The 24013-nt window shown below is 42.2% G+C and overlaps 2 protein-coding genes and 1 non-coding gene across 7 annotated transcripts in view; 2 read left to right on the forward strand and 1 right to left on the reverse strand.

Annotated features, from left to right (window-relative positions):
- eEFSec (eukaryotic translation elongation factor, selenocysteine-specific) overlaps positions 1–14925 on the reverse strand; it is an 85758-nt gene extending 70833 nt beyond the window's left edge. For 2 of the 4 annotated variants that reach the window (XM_050191018.3, XM_050191020.3), the window contains exons 1-2: positions 14165–14533; positions 3538–3707 (exon numbers count right to left, since the gene is read on the reverse strand). In XM_050191018.3, the coding sequence (XP_050046975.1) occupies positions 3538–3707; positions 14165–14435 (441 nt within the window). In that variant the 5' untranslated portion in view covers positions 14436–14533. Of the gene's footprint in view, positions 1–3537; positions 3708–4025; positions 4141–14164; positions 14534–14839 lie in introns of those variants that run through there. The other 2 variants (XM_055061941.2, XM_055061943.2) reach the window with 2 other exon arrangements.
- LOC126543883 (sulfhydryl oxidase 1-like) overlaps positions 14900–24013 on the forward strand; it is a 102636-nt gene continuing 93522 nt past the window's right edge. The window contains exon 1 of one of the 2 annotated variants that reach the window (XM_050191015.3): positions 14900–15155. In XM_050191015.3, coding sequence (XP_050046972.1) covers positions 14900–15155 — 256 coding nt within the window. Of the gene's footprint in view, positions 15156–17509; positions 17642–24013 lie in introns of those variants that run through there. The other variant, XM_055061940.2, reaches the window with a different exon arrangement.
- On the forward strand, positions 19925–19998 carry TRNAS-AGA (transfer RNA serine (anticodon AGA)). The gene has a single exon. It is a non-coding gene; the product is annotated as a tRNA-Ser (tRNA).

The raw sequence follows: 24013 nt of genomic DNA on the forward strand, positions 1-24013 counted from the left end.
GGACATTCTGCACCAATTCAAAGTCATGCCCTTTGGATTATGCAATGAGCCAACTACATTTGAGCGCATCATGGGCTCTCTTCTGCGCGGCTTGAAGTGGTCAAATACCTCTGTTACCTCGACGATGCGATTGTGTTTTCCCGAAACTTTGAGAGCCACCTGCAGTGCCTCATGACCATCCTCTCCGTGTTTAACAGTGCTGGCCTTCAGCTAAAATCTTCCAAGTGCCATTTTGGTGGCCACAAAATTACTATGCTCGGACATCTCGTAAACGCCACAAGAATCCAACCTGATCCACAGAAAGTTCACGCCATGCTTAATTTTCCTGTACCGTGTTCAACAAAAGATGTCCGCAGTTTTATGAACTTATGCTCTTATTTCCAGTGATTTGTGAAAAAATTTGCCAACATCACTCACCCTCTCACTGATCTTAAGAAAGACGTCTCTTTCGCTTGAGAACCAAGACAAGAGAAAGCCTTCTGTGCCCTGATTGAGTGGCTTACAACTTCGCCGATTCTGCCACACTTTGAACCTTCTGTGCCCACCGAAGTAGAACTGACGCGAGTGGCCATGGCATCGGCACTGTCCTCGCGTTTAGCATGAACAGTGCCAGGACTGTGTCATCGCTTATGCCAGCCGCCTTCATTTCATGCCCGAGTGAAATTACACCATCACTGAGAGGGAATCTCACCCTCGTATCGGTGGTTGCAAAATTTCAACCGTACCTTTTCGGTCGGAGCTTGTGCATCATAACCGATCATCACACCCTCTGCTGACTCTCCTCTTTAAAGGACCCAAATGGACGACTTGCACATTGGGAATCGTGTCTGCAAAAATATACCTTTCTATTATGTATAAGTCAGGGCGCCTGCATAAGCATGCTGACTGCTTGTCCCGCAATCCCGTCGAAGGATTCCGATGCTGACTTGGACATCTGTATTCTGTCCCTCTCCGGCTTTCTCCGTATCGAAGATAAGCAGCACCACGATCCTGTTCTTCGAACACTTATGGACCGCCTAAGCTTGTTGACCAATGACCCTTCACTCCAGATTTTCACCTTGCACGCTGGAACATTATACTGTAGTAGCGTTCGTCCTGATGGCCTGGAGCTCCCCCTAGTTGTTCCCAAGCACCTCTGCCTGGCCATGCTCCAGCAACCTCACGACACTCCTACTGCTGGACATCTGGGCATTACTCCCATTTACAACCGCCTATAGCGCCGTTTCTTCTGGCCCGGCATTTATCAGCGCCGGAAGACGCCTGCTATGCCTCTCGCTGGTTTGCTTCAACCTATCGATGTCCCTACAGAGCCCTCCTTTCATGTGGGCCTCGACTTCCTTGGTCCTTTTCCAATTTTCATCAAAGGAAAGAAGTGGGTTTCTGTAGCAACAGATTATGCCATAAGATATGCCACCACGCGAGCGATGCCAACCAGCTGCACTACAGATGTCGCCGACTTCTTACTATACAACGTCATCCTGCACCACGGCGCCCCTCGCCAGTTACTTACGGATAGAGGCCACTACTTTCTATTAAAGGTCATCAATGATCTGCTCCGCTCCTGTTCTACAAAACACGAGATTGCTACTGCATACCACCCTCAAATGAACGGCCTCACCGAACGGCTCAGCCACACACTAACTGAAATGCTGGCTATGTACGTTTCCAACATTCACCGCGACTGGCACAACGCTTTACCATACATCACTTCTGTATATAACTCGTCCTGTCACGACACTGCCGGATTGTCACCATTTTAGCTTTTGTATGGCCGCAACCCTACCTTGCCCTTTGACCCGTTGCTCCCTTCCAAACTACAATCACGAAGCACTGATTACACCCATGATGGTATTGCCGTAATTAAATTAAATAATGGGGTTTTACGTGCCAAAACCACTTTATGATTATGAGGCACGCTGTAGTAGAGGACTCCGGAAATTTCGACCACCTGGGGTTCTTTAACGTGCACCTAAATCTAAGTACACGGGTGTTTTCGCATTTCACCCCCATCGAAATGCGGCCGCCGTGGCCGGGATTCGATCCCGCGACCTCATACTTAGCAGCCTAACACCATAACCACTGAGCAACCACAGCGGGTGTTATTGCCTTGGCTGCCCAAGCCCGAGAGGTCGCCCGTCATTGTCTCGCAGTCTTGCAAGCTTCTCAAAGTGATGCTACTACTGTCAGCACCGAGAACACCATTTTTCACATGGCTCCCTTGTCCTTCCCTGGACAACTTCACATCGCATTGGCTTGTCGGAAAAACTACTTTCTTGCTATTCTGGTCCATACGAGATCTTATGTGAACTGTCCGACGTGACATACGAGATTACATCAGTAGGTCAGTCTTCAGTGCCTCCCAACATCACGAGCGATGCTGTTCACATCGCCAGACTCCCGCCCTATGTCCCCACATTAAGTGAGGCTCTATAACCTGTACCAGAACAGAGCTAATGTACATACGGAGTAAGCACATGCTTACTTATGCATAATTAGACATATATGCATGCAGTTACGGACAAGTGTGAGCTAACAGATGAAGAGTAAAGCACATTTCCTTCATAAAGAAAATATAACAAAGATATTAATCTAACCGAAAACGATTTCGATACAATTTCACAAACATTCTGATACCATCTTAGCACTTTGATCAGAATATTATCAATCTAGTATAAAATGAATATGTGTATGACTACACAAATACCAAAGGGACCCTGCAACACTTTTATACCATTGTAACTAAATATGCTCACCAACTGACCGACTTGGCCTATCAACCTGACTGACCAAATGATAAGTTTGAACGTCCAAAATCAATGCTGAGGCTGCGAAAGACGGTTCTGTGAAGGGGTCTGTACTAACTTTAACCATCTCAGGTTCTTTAATGTGCGCCTTAATCTAAGTACATGAGTATTTTCACATTCTGCCTTGATCGAAATGTGAGTGCCTGTACTTCACCACCACACAGTGGAGAATGTACAATCCTGCAGAAAGGAAGGCTTGTGCTTCCTTTATGTGTCCTTCCTTGTGGCTATTCAAAATTCTTGTCATCCTTCATGTCACTGTTTTAATATAATGTTATAAGAAATGTAGCAGAAGGTCAGTCCCAATACTTCAAAATAAGCAAAACATCAGTGATTTGTCTTTGAGTGCATCCCTATGACTGCAAGTGAGAACAGCAGCTTCCTGTTTAGCAGGAATGATGAAAGGGAAGGAAAGCCTCAAAGGCGGCAAAGAGCAAATTCTGGCTCTTCGTAGCTTTCCTGATACAAAATGACTTGGAAAAATTTTTGCAGTGAGGAAATCTATCTCTTATATACAAGATATTTTCAAGTTTCATTACAATATTGCAGGGCTCTTTTTAACTGTTATAAAGAGTGTGGTTTACTGGGCATCTTACAAGTATAACATGCAAAAACCAAGTATTATACAACTCAGTTACTTTTAATGTTTACCCAGAGGCGGTATATGGTGGCAGGTATTTGACAGAGGTAACAAAGTTATCATCAGAGGAGGATGTGGGAAAGAGAGTATAACCTTGTCAATTTGCTTGTCTCTGTCAGCTTCTGGAAGCAGGTCAATCTTGTTGAGAACCAAGAGCATGTGGTCGCAGGTTATTTCACCCAGGACAAGGCACTCAGCCGTCTGAGTCTGGATACCCTTGGTCACATCTATCACCAACATAATCAAGTCAATGATTTGGGCACCTGGAAACAGACGGCAAACATGTGCTTTTCAGAAAATGGTTGCAAAAGAGTGCTAATTGGGGTGATTTCTTCAAAGTACTCATATCTAGCCTGGCCAATAAGTGGATAGCTGCCTTGAAACAACACAAAGAAGTGTTGTTCGGTGTCTAAAAATAAGCTCACAATGAGGAGGAACTTAATATTGGCCAGTTTATTTTAAAAGTTCTCATTACACTTAAGAATTCATTGTACCTAGAATACCCATTTCAAAACTGAGCATATTGAAAGACTGATCAATTTATTTGAGACACTGATCTGAACTGGTTAAGAACTTCTTACCATCTCTGATTGCCATGGTAACCTTAAGCAATGATGGTGATAACTTTTTCTACACATTCCGAGAGCTGCACACTTGAATCAGTGCACAAGTTGAGGAGCTGCAGAAGTTATTAAACTAGAAGAAATATGAAAGCAAGAATATATGTTACACACGCTTATCGTTTTTCAAATCAAAAGTAAGTAAACAAGCCCAAGTCCAAAAACATTGTGACAAATAACTGCAGAACACTAAATGTGACAGGGATAACGCAACAAGCCCAAATCTGCTTATAGGTAGCTTGCATGTGATGCTGTACTGACCATGTTGGAGCACCATTCACAGCTTCCATAGCGCTGGTAGAAATAATCGATTAGGGTGAAGTTTTTCACCATGCTGGCTGTGCTTCAGCTTGGCAGCTGCGATGATGTCAGCGCAAGTTTATCAAGCATACGCTCTATGCTTTGTAACTAATTCGTGCCTGTTCCGTGGTAGCGCAGAATAAGCCCAGCAACCTTTGCACAAAACCAGAACCACCCCTCTCACAAGTTTCTCTGCACAAAGCCTGCACAATGTGAAATGAATGGCTACATACAGATGCTGCCATGCGACACCAACAATATGAATTGCAAATGCAGCACTTCCTGCTACCTGAGGAAGTTCATGTAAAATGAATGAATCTCATAAGAAGCCTAACTAGATGCCTGGTTTAAGACTGCAAAAATAAATGTGCATAAAGGACATGACAAAGCTACACACATTTGTCCTAAGTGAAATGAGCATATATTGCAGACTTTAAAGGGGTACTGACATGTCATTTTCAACTTCTCATTTTCTTGCATTAAATGAAGGTCTAAACCTTCTAAACATTATAAAATACACTGGCAAGCATCACAGTGACATAAATTGACATAAATCATTTTTGTAATACTTGTTTCTACAAACCAGTCATGGTTTTGGTACCCAAGGGGTGGATGCATCATGACATCATGACGCAGTGGCTCACTCCATTCCTGTGCTTGCTGTGGCTACCGCATGCGAGCACTGCCAGATTGTCAGCAGCACCCTTGCTTTTTGACAAGCAAGATCATCATATACAGCATTGTTACTACACAATGCCAGCAAGTATTGCTTTGCGTCATGATGTCACGATAACGTCGATGACACCAAGCCAGGAATTCTAAGACTAACTTCAGTATCAAATTGAAGTATGTGTTTCCCATCCTTCACTCACTATACTCTATCTCACACATAACTTGCAGCACTGCTGAAAGTATGGGGTGCACACAGGCAATATTCTGCGCAGTGGAATGTAGTTTTGGGTGCAACTGTCTTATTAATGGCAGGATTAGATAGTTTTATTTTTGCTTGGTACATGGTATAGTACAGCGATATGTGACATGTTAAGCCCTTTGTGCATGCATGTCACACATCACAAATTATTGTGGTGGTTACCGACAATAACTGTAATAGCCACCATAACCGTGATTAAATAGCAGCATGGCAGTGCCTATATAGCCCAGACCACCCGCTGCAATATGAATATGCACTTGTCCCTAGCTCTCCGCCCTGACAGCAAGAAATACCTGGTAAAATCTGTCATCTCTTAATCTCATCTCATGCTGAGGGCGAAGCAGTAGGTATGTTTTGCCATTATTGAGATGAACTGTTTGTTTGATGCTGCTACAACTACAGAGGCGGTGCCGAGGCATAAAAGTAGCTCGATTTTCAGTTAGAAGGTGATGCCACAGCATTAGCACTGGTGATCAGCTGACAACGTGGAACACTATAAAGGGTTAATTGGTCACTGCATCATTAATTTTTTTACCCTGCTCTAATATGGTATCTAATGATACCATTAACCAAACTCCATATAGATGCCAAGCAGACGATGTGGCATGGGTGAACAACAGTTATAAGGGCGTTCGCCTTTACTAGTGGCTCAGGAGGCTACAAGAAACTGTTGAGAAAGCATACAGCTAAAACAAAGCCCCACTATCACATTCATATAAACACCAGCTTATGGTTACAATGCCAAAACATTTGTTGCACCAATTCACTAACCGTGGAGCATAGATAAACAAAATGACAAGCAGGTGCCGAGTAGACAACAGGGTGTGGATGAACACATCTTGAGGAGCAGTCAGCCTTCCTATTGGCTAAGGAGCGCTGCAGTTGCAAGCTATAGTAAGCTCTTAGTCTCCTTGCAGCTGAAGTGCTGCAAGGAACTACGGAGATAGAGTATAGGTGCAATCCTTTTACATAGGCAAGCGTGTGGTACAGTTTGTACCATAGGTGTACCCACTGGGGGGGGGGCACTTGCACCCCCCCCCCACTGTCAGAAGTGGTGGGGCAGAGTATGTCATTTGCCCCCCCCCCCCCACACACATTTATGAAAGCGGCCGCTTTTGGCCGCACACTGAAAAGTCCAACAGAGCTACTGCTGAAGCTAAATTTTCTTTCTTAATAGAGTGACCACATAAGTAATGCTTTTCTTCACTACGCATCCCCTGCTTGGCCAGCGAGGATTGCCTTTTGTGCCTTCTCGGGACGCCCTGTATTGGACGATGCACAGGATTCGCCATATATGCGCTCGTTGCGAAGAACACCTGGTGCTGGGCAGTTCTTGCGCTAACAAATGTCAGCTTGCGCAACTTAAATCAGGCCCAGTTTTTTGGGACCACTATCTCCGTATTCGAAAACACAATCAGCTTCCTACATTTAACCTGCGGTCGAGTGGGAGGTCAGGATAAAATATTATAATCAGCCACGCCCAACAACTAGTGCGCGTTACGGCGTGATATCGTTGGATTATCAATTGCTGGAACTATTCAGTCTGCCCAGAGATTAAGTAGTCAGTATCAGTATCTGTCAGTATCTCATCACTATCAAAAATCTAATCAAACCTTTTACAGGTGTAACTGTCGAATTTTATTGCGTAATCCCAACTTATAGTAGATATGCTTGTGAAAGTTACCTTTGTTGAATTCGCAGTGTCATGTCAATACCGATAGAACACTGACTTGAATTTTTTCTAAAGCCATGTGTCACTTCTGACACTCATAATTTCATTTTCAGGCTGTTTCTAAATAAGAGGTAGACTATTACTTGTTTCCCGGCAGGAGCAAAAAATAGCAGATATTCTGTATTTTTAAAAATGAGGGTCACTTTTTGGTGAAGTGTACTGAAAATTTGCACTGTGTAGGTTGCTTATGCGTTTTGAAAACAGTTACTGAATAGTCCCTTTCTCCCAATTTTTATGCGTTGTACACAGCATTTAGTTGTTTTGCCTCAGCATCCTCAGTAAAATATATATATATATATATATATATATATATATATATATGCGGGGCATGGTATTTATTTTTATTGGAAGTATGAATCAATGTTCTGATGAGCAACAAATGTTTATTCTATGTAGGCTCATTACAGCCTTTGCAGAAAGTTGTTCACTGTAGCATTTCAGGGTCTCATACTGCTGCTAATCGAAATGTTTTCCAGGCTCCTAAAACAACAGTATAAGAGACGGTTGAAATTCCATGACATTAGAGAGAACTTTAAACGCAATGTGTTGCGAAACATTCACTTTCCTGCTTTACATGCAAGTGTTGTGGATCAGCGTACTATACCCCCGCTTTTCCATGTATTTTCGTGCATCATACGAGATTCGTAGTTTGTTTCTCCGGTGTCCTCGGGCTGCTTAACAAGGCACCTTGTTTATATCTGAGGTAAAGTATGGCCAATGTGTAGGCAATGTTCTAAATGGGTGGGCTAAATGCTCATTTTCCAGTAGAATATGTATGCAAGCGGTCCAAAGCGTTATTAGCCCGTTTTACGAGCGGTGTAATACTTAAACGGCTAAGCTAGCATCACTACAACTACAACTGAGGTCAAATTTTGCAAACGTAAGGAGAACAACATGCTAAGTTTATGTTTGATGGTAAATGCATGTTGTTCAAATACAGCATTAAAAAAGTGTAAGCAAGTGTTCGAAAGTATCATGCAGCTGCTATTAGCTAGTCCCAAGAGAACTCTGCATTTAATAAGATATTTTATACTCTGAAGGAGCAGGCAGCATTTTAAGTACAATATGTAGCGTAGTTTTAACATTTGTGCCTTATTTAGAAGTGTTATAAATAATTATTGAAACCTCTTTTTTTTTAATGCGTGGTGTATTAGTTTCACCTGGTGTCCTCATTGAAGGAGGCAGTGTCATTATGTTTGGTGGCTGTAAGGGCAAGTCAATGGGTGATGTGCAGGTGAAATTCAAAATAGATGGATAATTGGGGCTTTCGCAATAAAGTATGTATGCAAACCCCCTAGATTGTTATAAGCGCGTCTGATGAACGGGGAAGTATTGAGCCCGCTGCCCTGGCAGAACTCTAAAAGCCACCAAGACCAAATTTAGCACAAATTAGTGGTACGCTATGGAAACTCTATGTGCGAAGTTAAATGCAGTTGGACCAAACATAAACTTTGTAAAAAATTACTTATTCAAGTGTTCAAGCGTGTGATATGGTTGTTATCAGCTATGCTCCCCAGTGTCCTGACATAGCTGTAGGTTACAACAGGTTTATATTTTGTGCAAAGGGGAGGGGGGACATGGTAAATGCAATGTGCGACAAAATTTTTCCATTCCTGGTCTGATCAGAAGCGGTGCAAATAATTACTGAGCCATCGTTTTCCTTTCCCTATCTTGAGGTTTCATAACATGTTCTGACTCGGTTTGATCAATGTCCTTGGTGAACTAAACACAACATTTTGTTTATATTTGGCAAAAATAAAGGGCGCATTATGGGCAATATGTCTAAGATAGGGGACTAATTATGACATTTGCAGTAAATTAAGCATGCAACCAATCCATAGCTTTATCAATGCATTTTGCGAACAAAAGAATTTACCCAGTTGCTCCAGGAGAACTGTGAACTCAACCGATATTAAATCTAGTGGAAAGTGACTGGGGAGGGCAGGGAGGACCCCCTGGTAAATGTTATGGCAGAGTAACATATGTGTTGATGAACGACTGGCTTTTTAAAAATTCCCAACAAGAAGTGCTTCAAAGCGGGCAAATTTTCTAATGGAAGTCATATATATATTTATTTTTTTATATCTTTCTATGTCTTTTTTTCTTGTGAATATTGCAAGTAATTTATGTTGATTGTACTTCATTGTGTATAAGCTTGACAAAACTATTACCTAAATTAGTGATACATTTGTGCTGTTGACTTAAACAACAAGTACAATCCTTTGTTTTATTACTAAAATTGTTTGTAGCAAATGTGCACATTTTATGTACACTGTACTGCTTCTACTGAGCAGGATCTGGGACCTCCGTCAGGCACTCATTACCTTTTGTCCCTGTATCATCTTGAGATTTTATATAGTTGCAAGAAACAAATGCAAATTCAAACAACTTTTCAGGCCCCCACGGTTCACCATGTGTGATTGATAAACAGGTCTATGTCTGTTAAATATAAATATAACTGAAAGAAGCCTTTCCAGCCTACTTCACTTACTTTAATAGTAATTTCCAATATATATATATATATAGAGAGAGAGAGAGAGAGGGATTTTTAAATCTTTCAAAATATGTGTCAGTACTCCTTTCACAATAAACATTTGGCTGACAGTTTAGTAATATCATTTCTTGCCCTCTCGTCATGTCCTGTACACTGTGCCACTTTTGTTGTTGTGGGTAATGGTTCTATTGTCAACAATGCTACTAAGAGGTAACAGAAAAGGTTAAGCCAATGCGATTTATAGACACAGGGCGTTAATACAGTAGGTCCAAATAAATGCAAAAGTTACCTAATCTGTCAAAGAACTTTCCAAAGAGAGCCAGATGGTACGCCAATTATGCTGAGGTGAGGCAATTGGAACACAAATTTCTCAGCACTGCTTTTCTTTTGGTTAGTGAAGTCATGAAAACAAGAGGTTCATTACACGAACAAGCCGAAAAAGCCTACTTTCAGTGAAAAAAAAAATTCAGTGTACAACAAATGTTATTTCCTCACCTAACAGAAGTGGGAAAACAATGTGTTTATATTTTAAAAGAGATCACGCACAACTGGTGCTCTCCCAATGAGCTATAACAGTGGCTGTAAAGAACTAGTAGAGGATGGGGGGTAGTGTGTAAGAGTCCACCTAGTGGGCATGTCCATTTCATCTGCTGCTGATGTTCTGATTGCCTGGGCTGGGGTACACATGAGAAAGAGAAAGGCACCTCCAGTCAATCAGAACTTCAGCAGTAGAAGAAATGGACATGCCCACTAAGTGGACACTTACAGAATACACCCCTTCGCCAGCCATCGCTCAAGATAATCTCATTGAGCACTGCACACAAGAATCATCGGTATGGTGCCAAGCAGTGGCATGTTTTTTTTTTTTTTTTTCTGCAATTCTTCTTCGATTTCATTAGGATATAAAGTGCAAACTTGTACATATATGAAATACCATACACTGCATTTTAAATACTCTTGTGGTTATTTTGGCATTTTAGAAATGCTTTTACAAAGCAGTATTTGGTACAGTAACTTAATACCCCCCTCTCCCTTTTGGTAGTATCTTGTACCCTCTTTTAATCCCACAAAGCCCAACCACAATTCCATGTACATCGAAGAAAATTAAAACAGTTTGTTCACATTTATTTCTGGCAAGGGAGAGTATACTTGCACGAAGAAAACAGTGAAATCATAATTTAATAAATGTATTATGAGTATGGTAATTACTTAATTAGTAATTGATTTGCTGAACTATCCACAACTAACAACTCCCTCCAGCACAGCCAAAATGCTAGTATGGGCTCTATATTGGGTTTCCAGCACTTAAATCGGGGTTTTTAGGCATCAAATTCATTGTGTCAAAACTGATACGGTGGGCTTTGCGGTGTTACAACACTTTTTAAAATATTTCAACCAGAGTTGACAGGTTGCAGGTACAGAACTGCATTGCCATGTTAAGTATTTGACTCATGATTTGTACTGGCCTTTTAAGAACTATTATCATGACGTCATCGTGACCCTATTTTGTGACGCCTGCCACAAAATCAGCACATCAAAAGCAGAAACGCAGCTACCTGTCTTTGGGTCGTCGAGTGGCAAGAGCTTTAAATGCTTTTGTAAGTACGTCGCTACATGTTTCTGCCAAGTAGCATTAAAGTGTTGTCCCCATTGTTTTTGACACATGAAGTCCCCATAGGCAATTTCATAAGGTTTTCAGACTCGGGATTATACTTTTATCCACAAATGACATGCTGGAGTTATCATCCGAGAAGCAACAAGCCAGTCCTACCATTTAATTCCGCTCATTCAAAACTTGTAAAACGCGCAGTAGCAACATCGTGTTTCAACAATTCTCTGACGAAGTCGCGTGACCACAAAATGGAAGCCAGTTTCAAAGAGCAGGCCAAGCGCCTGGCAGATTCTGGTTACCCGATGCGTATGCTAACTTCTGTCGCGGAGGGCTTAAGCAAGAAGTGCAAAAACGCGTCGAATGCAAGCAGTGCCAATGCTAGAGCAAAGAAAATTGCTGTGGTACCATACATTCATTCCATTTCACATAATCTCAGAAGAATAGCGGCGAAATCGGGGGTAGACGTGGTTTTCTCTGCCCCTGAGCGTCTACAGAAGCTATGCAAACAGGTTAACACAGAGAATAACAAAAGGCACGCATCTTCTACCCAACATCGCAAACAATTTGTAACCTGTACTCATAACGTTGTCTATGCCATCCCACTTTCATGCGGAAGAACGTATATTGGTCAAACCGGCAGATGCATCAACGAGAGATTAAAAGAGCATCAATATAACGTCACTAAGGTAATCTCAGGTCATTTGGGTATTCACTGCGGAGATTGTTCCTGCAAACCCATGTTTGAGAGCACGTCCATTCTGTACAAGGCTCATAGCAGGATGACGAGGGAGATTGTAGAGATAGTTCAGCACAATGCGTTGGTGGGCTAGTTGGTGCGAATCCATGAATACTTTGTTTAGCGCAAAAAACAACAGACACAAGAAAGACGACAGGTCAAGGCGCTACTCTCAACTGACATCATTTTATTGCGTCACTCCTTTATAGACCGCTCAAACTGGAGGAACATGCGCAGTGAGCTCCATGCGGTGGAGCCACCAACATCCGATCCCAAGAGCGCACTCATGCGACAGAATCTAAAAAAACAAATTCAGCACTGTACAAGGTTAAGGAAGGCACACTAATGCACTGTGACCCCAATGACTGAATGAAAAATGCTTCCGATAACTCTCGGGCGGTGGTGTCACGGCTATTTTTCAAAATCGTGGTATCACGAAACATGGGTTTGCACTTGCATGTTTTACAATGCTTAGCCAAATGGGAACCTGTGCCTGTTGGTATGGATTGCTCATGTTCTCTAAGGCGCTCGTTAACGCAGCGGCCTGACTGCCCTACATACACTTTGCCACATGACAAGGGAATCTTATAAACCACACCGACGCTGCAATCTACAAACTTCACGTGGTTTTTATTACAATCAGGTTTTTTACTTGTTTTGGAAATACGGCTGCACAACATGGACAGTTTCTGAGGAGCGAAACACTACCGGAATTTGGTATCTAGCGGCGACATTCTTTAGATTGTGAGCCACTCTGTGGCAATACGGCACAACTTCAGGCCTCTTCTTTTGTGTGATGCAGTTACTTTCTTCCTTAATCTTCCTTAATGAAATCTTGTCATCACTCTGCGAACATGAGTTTCATTGCACAGTTAAATAGGCTGCAGGCTGCTGGTTACCCAAGTGTGGTGGTGACGTCAGTCTCGGAGGTATTGCTTCAGAAACTGAAACGGAAGCGGCACAAAAGTAACTGCATCATACAAAAGAATAGGCCTGAAGTTGTGCCGTATTGCCACAGAGTGGCTCACAATCTAAAGAATGTCGCCGCTAGATACCAAATTCTGGTAGTGTTTTCCGCTCCTCAGAAACTGTCCATGTTGTGCAGCCGTATTTTCAAAACAAGTAAAAAACCTGATTGTAAAAAAAAACCACGTGAAGTCTGTAGATTGCAGCGTCGGTGTGGTTTATAAGATTCCCTTGTCATGTGGCAAAGTGTATGTAGGGCAGTCAGGCCGCTGCGTTAACGAGCGCCTTACAGAACATGAGCGATCCATACCAACAGGCACAGGTTCCCATTTGGCTCAGCATTGTAAAACATGCAAGTGCAAACCCATGTTTCGTGATACCACGATTTTGAAAAAGAGCTGTGACACCACCGCCCGAGAGTTATCGGAAGCATTTTTCATTCAGTCATTGGGGTCACAGTGCATTAGTGTGCCTTCCTTAACCTTGTACAGCGCTGAATTTGTTTTTTTAGATTCTGTCGCATGAGTGCGCTCTTGGGATCGGATGTTGGTGGCTCCACCACATGGTGCTCACTGCGCATGTTCCTCCAGTTTGAGCGGTCTATAAAGGAGTGACGCAATAAAATGATGTCAGTTGAGAGTAGCGCCTTGACCTGTCGTCTTTCTTGTGTCTGTTGTTTTTTGAGCTAAACAAAGTATTCAGAGATTGTAGAGGCCTACGAGATTGCAAAATTTGAGCAAAAGTGCGTAAGCAAGCCTTCCGTGTCACTATCGGAAAAGGAGTTACGATTCCTCGGTTTATCTTTGTAACCATTGTAGTACAGGTTTTCCCTTGCCTTGCACACGTGTTCGGTTCAACGAAATGCACCACTCAATGTTCTTTTTTGCTGTTACGTTTGTTTCCGCTCGCATGGTATATATTTATCGATGCGTGCGAAAATAAAATCTGTAGTTGAAAGTGAAGCGCTGTGTCTGTGTATCTGTTTCTTTCGACGTCCTCGTCCAGTCGCGCTTATACACTCTACCATGGACCAAGAAGTAATATCTGTATTGAAGCACCCCTGCCTATCAGAGCTTATTTTCAAGTACAACATTATAGTGGCGTCGAGCACATCCTTAGATCGGCTTTTCTTTGTCGTAGTTAAGTGTTCTTAACATGCACCTTTTTTTAAAAAAATACATTATCTGCAAAATGTGTACAGTTTTTCGTAGCTGTTACGATACTTGAGTATATGTTAAGCCACTATTAGAGATTCAGCCTTGATATCGAGGACAGTATCATCAAAACGTCTCGCATGTGCGGTTTGAGCAACAGATCGGAATTATTTACCGCCAATAATTGTACGTATGAGCGAAGCATGTCCAGGGCAGTCGACAAGAGTGAAGTGAAGATGTCGGCACTGGCTCTGCAAGTGCTCGGGAGCTTCTACTTGAAAAGACGAGAAACCGAGATCGAGTGTGATGCCGCGCGACTGACTCTGAGGGTTCTTGTCGAAGCACGCTGTGCTCGCCGTCGTGCTCAGGGATTTTGCCAGAGACGTCTTCCCACTGTCCACATGTCCAAGCACTCCAACATTTAAGTTGAATGTATCTAATACCATTGTGAGCAATAAAAACGACCGACAGGATCACAATAATATTCAAGCACTGCAGTAAACACCGCCACTAACACATGTCCGGGAATCGAAACTGTTTTGGCCATGCCTTGGACGGATTCCGTCTTCTCGTTTTTGGTCAGCACTTCCACTCCGTCTAATTTTCCATCGTGTATTGCTCAAGCGCCGGAAAAAAAAAACATTGTTTGTTAAATTATTTTCTCTTTTGTTCGCAAAGGAGATGGAACAAAATTGAGGTACATTTTGTACGTGTTTGCATGACGTGTAAATGAACGCAGAGGTCGCACTGTGCCTTTTCACTTTTGATTTCGCGTTATTTCTCCACTTTGCCTTCTCACTGCGCGGTTATCCCTGTGTCGGCTGTTGCATGCGTGAACGTAGGGACTTACTTCTCGGCTGTCTGCTTTTTGCTGCTGGGATGAAGTGTTAGCTTGTTCACGCCACGGCGTATGGGAATGAGTGGTAGTATTATGTTATTATTTTTGCTGGGCGCTGGGATCCTGCTTTTGGGCAGCGTGAATTCCACGCTTGGATCTGCGAGCTTGTACGATCCTTCCATGCCGCTCCAGGTCCTCAATACGTTGACTTTCCATAAGGTTATCCTCAACAAGGAGAATGCTTGGCTTGTACAGTTCTACAACCACTGGTGCGGCCACTGCATCAAATTCTCTCCGATATTTAAGGCATTTGCCAACGACATTGCAGGTGGGTACTTTAAGAACAGCTTATAAAAAAGCATGGCGCGCATCTACGCGACATTTGAAACCGGATGCTCTTGCTTTGCTCTGCGCCTTAGATCTGTGGTGCCCCATTGCCGCATTTTATCTGAAGGTTGCAGATTAGAGGAAAAACGCTGATCCTTACAAATGCGTCCACGCTCGTAATACACGCAATGCTAGACAGAGAATACAGCTAAAAGTCGCGGGTTTTGCTCTAATGTTTAAACGGTTATGATTGCGTTGTCTTCGGCGCATACTCATTTAGCGTCATGTGAACTTATTGACGTCAAGTTACAGCAGGAATGAACTTGGTAATCGCTATGTCTGACGCCATTTATGATGAATAGTTTAATTAGGGATGACGATATTGACTTGGCTTTTATTCAGTGTCTCTGAGACTAGCTTAGATTTCGGAATACCAGCGCTAAGACGAAGCTCAAGGCTAAGAGAGGACGCACAGAGCACCCTGTGTGTGTCCTTTCATTGCCTTGTGCTTTGTACTGGCACTGGTTTTTCAAAATCATAGCTATGGCACACCAACCGGCACACGTTCTCACCTTTTTTGAATTTCATTTCTTTGGCAGTGTTTTCCAGTTAATCATTTTGTCCCCTTAATGTGTTGGCTGCTAATGCAGTAACTAGCCATCTTCGGAACTGCCTTTCTTAAAAAAAGAATATTAATGTTTTTTTCTTGTCTGCCACCAGAAAAAAAAAAAAGAAGTTCATTGAACCTTAAGGAAACAAGACTGAAACACCCGTTCATCATAGTAGAAAAGGCACTAGAACTGTGCTTTGCTTTTGAGCAACAGTAGAAGCCAATATGATGCTGTGAAACTGCCAGTTTACACCTACTAGCTAAATAATTAGTGGCAGAAAAACCCACCACAAGCTAGTCGCTGACAGTTGCAGCAATTCACGCTGCTCAAAGTGTGGTAGAAACACATACTTCAGAAAAACTAGCAAGATTTGCCTTTAATGGCCTGTACATTCTAAAGTCAATGTTCACAATAGAAGTAAAAAATTCCTACCAAGATTTTACAGTTCTTGAAAAGCAAGGCTCTCATTGGTTATGCGACCATGGCCAGTGTCTGGTGCCAGTATGATGTAAAGATTACTTTTGCCCGATTCTCTTCCTTGCTTATCACCCACCATTCATGGCTGGCAGATCCCAGTGAAACTGTGGGTGGAGTGCTGCTTAGACCACTGCATGATAAAGCATAAAAAGGGATAGCATTGTGATGCCATCATGATGTTATCCTGGCCTAGTTTTGGCTTGATGGAAGGCATGAGGTTGGGGGCATGGGAGAGGAGCCTTGTGTTCACTATCTTTTTTTTAAATTGGACAAACATTTTATTGTCTACTTAACCTGTGTTATTCGTCTGGTTACTGTTGAACTCGGTAAGTGATCAAGGATGGGCACTACTTGTCATTGTTATTGAAGCCATTGTAGTGCAAAGGAACATGGACAAAAAAGAGGACAGGGCACCATGGGTGCTAACTCGCAACTGGTTTACTGGGTCACCCGAGAAAAATAGGAAATAATAGGTACCCACAGTATACTAGTGCGTGTGTAGATGTTTTTCGTGGCAAAGAAAAAGAAAATTCGAAAAGGCAAGTCTTGCAGCCAAATAAGCAGATCGACGTGTTGCTAATGCAATCTGTGCCTCTTTTTATAATGTGATAAGCTTCCAAAAGTTCACGAGCAGTAGTATCCTAACTTCTGCCTAGAATCTTAAGCTTACGCAAACACAGTTCACACTTGCAGGCCAGGCAATGCGCAGGCAGATGTACATTGCCTTTAGTGCGCATCTTCCTGCACACTGCCTCGCCTGCCATTGTAAACCATGGTTGCATAAGCTTAAGATTCTAGGCAGAAGTAAAGATACTACCGCTCGTGAACTTTTGGAAGCTTATCACATTAAAACAAGAGGCACAGATTGTGTTAGCGACATGTCGATCTGCTTAGTTGGTTGCGAGACTTGCCTTCTCGAATTTTCTTTTACATTGCCACGAAGAACATGTACACATGCACTATACTGTGTGTATCTATTATTTCCTATTTTTCTCGGATGACCCAGTAAACCACTTGCGAGTTAGCACCCATGGTGCCCTGTCCTCTTACATGTTCCTTTGCACTACAATGGCTTCACTACGTATAAACCAACTTGCCCAAGTAGTAGTTTTATTGTCATTGTTAGCTTAGGATAAAGTGATTGTGCTGCGACTGATTCCCTGTGATGAAGAATTTTCAGTTATAACTCACTGAAGCATATTTTATTATGTATGTGTTTCATTACATTGCAGTGAAATACGCTTCAGTGAGTTTTACATAATGAGGACTGAATGCGAAGACCTTCTACATGGGTGCCAGATAAGCGAAACAAGTATTTCATGTCTGGCATACTTGGAAAGCAACTGTCCAGCCACTTGAAAGATATCCCTGATATAAAACATTGTGGAAGACAACAAAAGTAAGGAACCTACTACATGATGACATTGTGACACTGAGAGGAAGCACTGACCCATCTACATTACAACTCATTTTCCTAAAGAACTTTACACATACTATTCAAGCTTGCAGCACAGGTCCAGTCAGAAGTGTTTCAGGATGTGTGTGACACATTTTAAATATCACCATTTTCATCAGCACTGTGGCTTTTGATGCATTATCCTGGTTTGCACAAGTGTGCACACAGTGCCTGAGAGATATATATAAATGCACACATATATAAAGAATAAGTTTTTCTGTGAGTAAAATTTTTTGTGAAAGAAGACACTAAACTTTTGAGTGTGAAAAAGAAGTATCCAATAGAAAGCGAAAATTGTGTTCTGAGATAGAGCAGGTAAAAACAAAAATGTATGCTGAATACTAAAAATTAAGAACTGAAAAGGCTGAACCCTACATTTAACAGAAAAGAAAAAAATCTGACAATCAGGTTTGTAGTTAAATTATTTTTCCTTTTTTAATGCGGAGTTCAAAACAATCTCCTGAACATGCGGCATAAAATGCCTCTCAGGCAGAATAAAGTGCAGGCAATAAGTTGTAAAGCAATAAACAAGTGGCACATGGAATAAGGCTGAAGAAGTTTTTGAGCTGTTATGTGCTTCTTTAAAAGTGCTAAAGCATTGCATAAAGCACCTATAGAAGACATGACTTTGATTGAGAGGCTGGCTAGAACACCTGCTATAACAGCAGCTGGGCACGGAAAGGTATCCATTATTGTGTGGACTTTTATTCTTTTTCTGACAAGTATTCTTCTTGGTTACTTGAATGCACATATGCGCACTTGTCATATAAAGATAAAAATATGAGGGCGTGAAAAGGTTGTGGTTTTATTTGGAAAGGATTGCATCAGGCCAACATTACAAATTCTACTTCCATAAACAGTGCCCACATTTATGCTAGATTTGTTGCTTTGATGCTGCACATGCCAAAGCCTTTCTAATCTTCAAGTATTATTATCTTTTTGCCTACCTGTAACTAGCAATTTGTAGCACTTTTGATTTCTTGAATGTCTCAACAACTCTGTCTATTCAAATGCATTTCCGAGTTATATATTTATAAAATTAGAATTACTTTAGTGCATTGGAAAACATTGTTATGGAAATTCAAGAATATAAGCAAAGCGAGAAGGTGAAAGCAGTAGCCAACGTTTTGACGAGTGGACTTGTTGAAAGACTGCGTTGGTGTCATATTGGCTGTAATGATATAATTGAAATGATGAGAGGAGGCTGTTTAAAAACAGCAATGCGATTGTTTTTCAACTTCCAGTTGTGATTTTGCGGTAGTGCGTTTCTAGTAAGTTGTTTCCAGCATATTTTCTGATTTTAGTTGTTGTTGTTCCTGTTTACTACTATGCTGAACTGAATGTAAAAATAATTGTAAAATTACTGTGTGCAAGTGAAAGTTATGTGAATAAAGAATTTGGAATATAAGCAAATAAAAAGGCATATGTTTTAGATTCTAGTAACCTCTTCATGGCAGAGGCGGTAAGCCAACAATGTCATGACATTTCATTGTGCTGCAAAACCTTTTATTCCAAAGTGGCCTTTTCATTGTATCTTCATTTTGATGGTGTTTTGATGTCACACTGGAAACAGGTCAACTGCAAACAGTGGGGCTCCCTGATCACTACCTACACACATTTGTGTAGAACAAAGGATGGGCAGTATTTTTTTCTTTTGGTTTGTGTGCCCTTTTGTCTACTTTTGTTCTTTTTGAGAAAAATACAGCTTTAGAAAAAGAAAAACATTATGAAGGCAGCTAAGCAAAAACAATCTGTCATACTAAGTTGAGTTGGAAGGTGTGTGAAAGTAGCATAAAAAGGAGCAAGATGGATGTTTGGCAAAGTCAAGGTGAAGTAGCATGTAGTGCCTATAATTAATGGCACTGGTAATTCTTTTGATTCATTATTGTTTGTTTTTGTGCCTTGTCAATTAGAAAGCAAAATTTAGACAGGCTCAGCATCGGAATTACAATGAGTTTATTTTATGTCAAAAACAGGGATAATTACGATATTAAGGGAAAATGAGACATCCACCTAATCGTAGCAATTGCTACAAAGGAAACCCATACAGGTTCCTCAAAAGAAAAGCCTCACAGTTGAGCCTAGCAGATGGCAGGGCGAAGTTGAATTTGTCAACAACTCGAAGCAAAGGCAAGAGTTTGACATAATAGTAATAGAGTTTGACGTAACTCTTGCCTTTGCTTTGAGTTGTTGCCAAATTTGACTTTGCCCTGCCATCTGCTAGCCGCCTGGTTAGCTCAGATGGCAGAGCGGCTGCCCCAGAAAGGCGGTGGTCCCGGGTTCGAGTCCCGGACCAGGATGAATTTTTCTTCAACTGTGAGGCTTTTCTTTCGAGGAACCCGTATGGGTTTCCTTTGTTGCAATTTCTATGATTGGGTGGCTGTATCATTTTTCTTTAATTACTTCTCTCCACCTTGCGGGCTTCTGCAGAACTATTACGTCATAATTGCCATATGTATATACCGGAGGTCCCGTAGTTAGAAGCTGAAATGGGACCTCCTTGCTTTTCTTTGATGTGTTTTTCTGGTGTAAAGGGAATGAAGTATGAAGTGAACAGTGAATCGATCATTGAGTACAAACAACATACTATATGTCTGCTCTTCACATTCACTGCTGCAAGTAACTGCTGCATACTGCTGCAATTGTTGCTACATGTGGAGCTGTATTGAATACTTGATTTCTGGAATTAAGCTGAGGCATTGCCAAGCTTCATACTATGCAAATGAGAGAATGACATTGTTTGTCAAATTTTTATTGCAAAGCTTTTAAATGGGCCCTGAAACACCTTTTTCTGAAACTTGAAAAACATGTTCATTTGAGTGCACAGTAAGAAATATAATGTTCAGACAATTTTTGAGATAGTATGAATGAAGAAATTAGGAGTGCAATATTTACTTTCCTCATTTCCCCTCCACTCACCTGTTGACCTCAGTGGGGGCAGTGCTGATAACAATGCCTAGCATATCCTGCCTCACGTTTTTTTTTTTTAATTTATTTATTTATTTATTTATTTGTTTGTTTGTTTATTTTTACAGTGTACTTGTAACATTTCGAAGTTAGTGTCTGACAAAGGTACCCAAAACTAAAAAGTAGTGGCAATGTTTCTTAATGGTCTGTGGCATATCTGGCAGGGTGTGCACATGCACAAGTAACTTGTGGTAAAAAAATGTTTGCTCTATGGCCAATGTCTGTGGGCTGCTGTCTTCTGACATCCGCTGGAAGCTGGCCGGCAGTCTAGAAAATGGCAGGGAGGAGCCCTGTCTTCAGAAAGAGGGGAAGCTAGTCTTTACATGCAGTTTGATAGCTCCTGTTTCATGCATTATTGAAAACTTAGGTGAAATGTTCACACCCCGCAGGGCTGTTTGCGTCAGTCAGCGTTTGGTGTGTTGCGACACCATGTACCAAAGCGCATGAGAGTTGGACCTTCCCGCGTTTAACCATGTGTGGCTTAGCTGTTTCCAGAGGAAAGGGTATTCTGAGGGTTGAGCCGATGCTGAGTGTTTGGACCTTTAAGGCCCCTCAGCAGAGACAACACACCCCTTTGGCATAGGCTGCCATCTTTGCTGTCTTCTTGTCACTTCTTTTCACTTCCGAGTTTCCCGGCGGCAAGGGTTAACCTGGTGTAGTTATCCAACCTTGAGTTACATTATATTAGGTTATAACGGCGATGCATGGCTGACTTCTGCAGGTATTCTTCCAACCTAGTAGCGTCCCCTTGTTGGGCTAGGTGGTGGGTGGCCACCATCGCTGCCAAATTTACCAAGACTTACATGGCAAATGCTTTTTCCCCCTCCAAGATTGCCCCTTGAAAAGAGAGTGCACAGGAGCAACTTTCCAGTTCTTTTTGAAACCAAACCAAGACACATTTACAAAGTACCATGTTCGTCTCAGTGAAGGCAACACAACCATAAGAAAACTGTCACCATTCCTACTTTCTAAAAGCCTAGCAAACATGACTGGACCTGGCTACAAAGCCTCAAAGATGGCTAGCGGAGACCTCCTCCTCGAACTGACCAAGAAAGATCAATTTGAAAAGCATGAACTCACCAGTATTGGTGACATTAATGTGACAATCTCTCCACATCGCTTGCTCAACACAAGCAGGGGAGTAATATCAGAAGAAGACTACCTGAACCTTAGTGACAAAGAGCTCCTTGAAGGATTAAAGATCAAAACATAATTAATATACAAAGAATAACACTCTGACGAAACGACCAACAGATCCCCACAAAACACGTGATACTCTCATTTGGTACCAGTACTGTGCCTATTTAAATTGATGTAGGTTATTTGAAAATCAATGTCTGACTATACATACCGAACCCGAGGTGCTGCTTCTAGTGCCAGAGGTTTGTGCATGCCTCACAATCGTGTAGAGGGAAAGAAACATGCGCGAAATGCAGTGCCAACGACCGCGCTTCTGACAACTGTAATGCTTCTGCACAATGTGTCAATTGCAAGGGAGACCATTCAGCTTACTCACGGAGCTGCCGTTGCTGTAAAAGAGAGAAAGAAATAATTGCAATCACTGTAAAGGAAAAAAAAATTCATTCTATGAAGTGAAGAAAACGCTTGGGCACTTACTTCACGTCCACGGCGGCGGCTTCCGATGGGGGCGAAATGCGAAAACACCCGTGTACTTAGATTTAGGTGCACGTTAAAGAACCCCAGGTGGTCAAAATTTCCAGAGTCCTACACTATGGCGTGCCTCATAATCAGAAAGTGGTTTTGGCAAGTAAAACCTCATAATTTAATTTATCTTACTTCGAGTAAGCTATGCCAGTGCGGCGTGACAGGGGGCAGCGCCACACCGGTTTCTAGAGTCTACAGAGTCCACGTCCGGTATTCCTGTAGAACCTCCATCCGCCCCTTTGGTGGCTGCAGCCAGTGCTGCTCCATTATCATCGAAGACTGGCCAGCAGACCGCAGTGCCGTAGGACCCGAAATGTAACCAAACTCCACGGCCCAAGACACCCATTTCGGCACCTGGCTCTCGATCATCCAGCGCCTCATAGAAGGCGATAGAGATTAACCTGAAAACGCCAGCGTCGTTGATGCCAAAAGATCCGCGCTCCCTGTAGTGCGCCAAGAAAGAGAAACTTCCTGTAATGGTGCCGAAAAAGGGACAGGTAACCTGAACGGTTACCACCCTTGATTCGAGTAGTGATGCCTTCATTGCATGTCACCCCCTTCACTGGGCATGGGGGAAGGCATTACTCGCTGCAGTGCGGGTTATGGCATTCTGCTGCCAAGCATGATGTTACGAGTTTGAGTGATTGAAATTAATCCACTATGATATCTCTCATAACTCGTGTGTTGCTTTGGAAGGTTAAACTTCGTAATTTGAATTTTGAAGGCATTGTCCCCTTTTCTCCCACCTCTGTGCATATACCTGATTGCAGTTTTTCTTCTTCTTTTCCTTTTTCTTTTTTTTCAAATTGGCACAAATAGCATTTTGGCTGTGCTGAGACTAGGGCCTTTTTGCGATGGTTAAGTTGGCTTCCCACCATTGCACTTTAACCCATATCCAACTAATGGTGTCACTTGTACTCATTAAGATGACAGCACAATGTGTACTGCATGCTAGTACTTGACAATTGCATGTGATGTCCTCATGGGAGCTGCATCGACATATCTTATAAAACATGAGGTGTGCATTTGTACTTCGTAGTGTATAAAAATTGTCTTTGTCCCCATTGTGTTGATGCACTGCTTTGTGTGAAAGCTGGCTAAGCATTAAAGGGGCCCTGAAACACTTTTCTAACTAATCATAGGATGACATCACTATTATATTACGTCTCCTCACGAATCTTCTGCTGCAAAGATTTTTCGAATCCTTCAAGCACAAGTGAAGTTAGACATAGTTACTATACCAATCAGCGGCTTTCTCTCGCCTTTAATTTTCACTAGCGTGCTGGAAGCTACACAGGGGAGACGGCAGGGGGGCACAAGGGAGCAATGCCCTGCTCGCCCTGCCCAAACGTTCAACATCTCAGCAGCGAGACGGCTTGTGGTGGCACCCCGTGGCAGCCTTGGTATCTCTGCTGTGCTTCTCATCTTGGAGGCCACGTGCAGCAGATGCAGCAACGCGCAACTGTCATGCGTAGACTGGCAGTGCAAAGATGAAATGGCTTTTCTGTCTTTTAGAGATTGCGGACACAATATTCTTCATTTAATTTATCAGACTCAGATGAGCATTAATTGTATTACTGAGAATGTTCTCACGATCACAAAATTAGCCAATAGCTGTTGTGGGCTCCACTGCTTGCAGTGATGCTGCATGACACCATTGCCAAGAAGAAAGTAGCAAGTTTT

The sequence above is a fragment of the Dermacentor andersoni genome, chromosome 1 (genome assembly GCF_023375885.2).
Source record: "Dermacentor andersoni chromosome 1, qqDerAnde1_hic_scaffold, whole genome shotgun sequence".
Lineage (NCBI taxonomy): Eukaryota > Metazoa > Arthropoda > Arachnida > Ixodida > Ixodidae > Dermacentor > Dermacentor andersoni.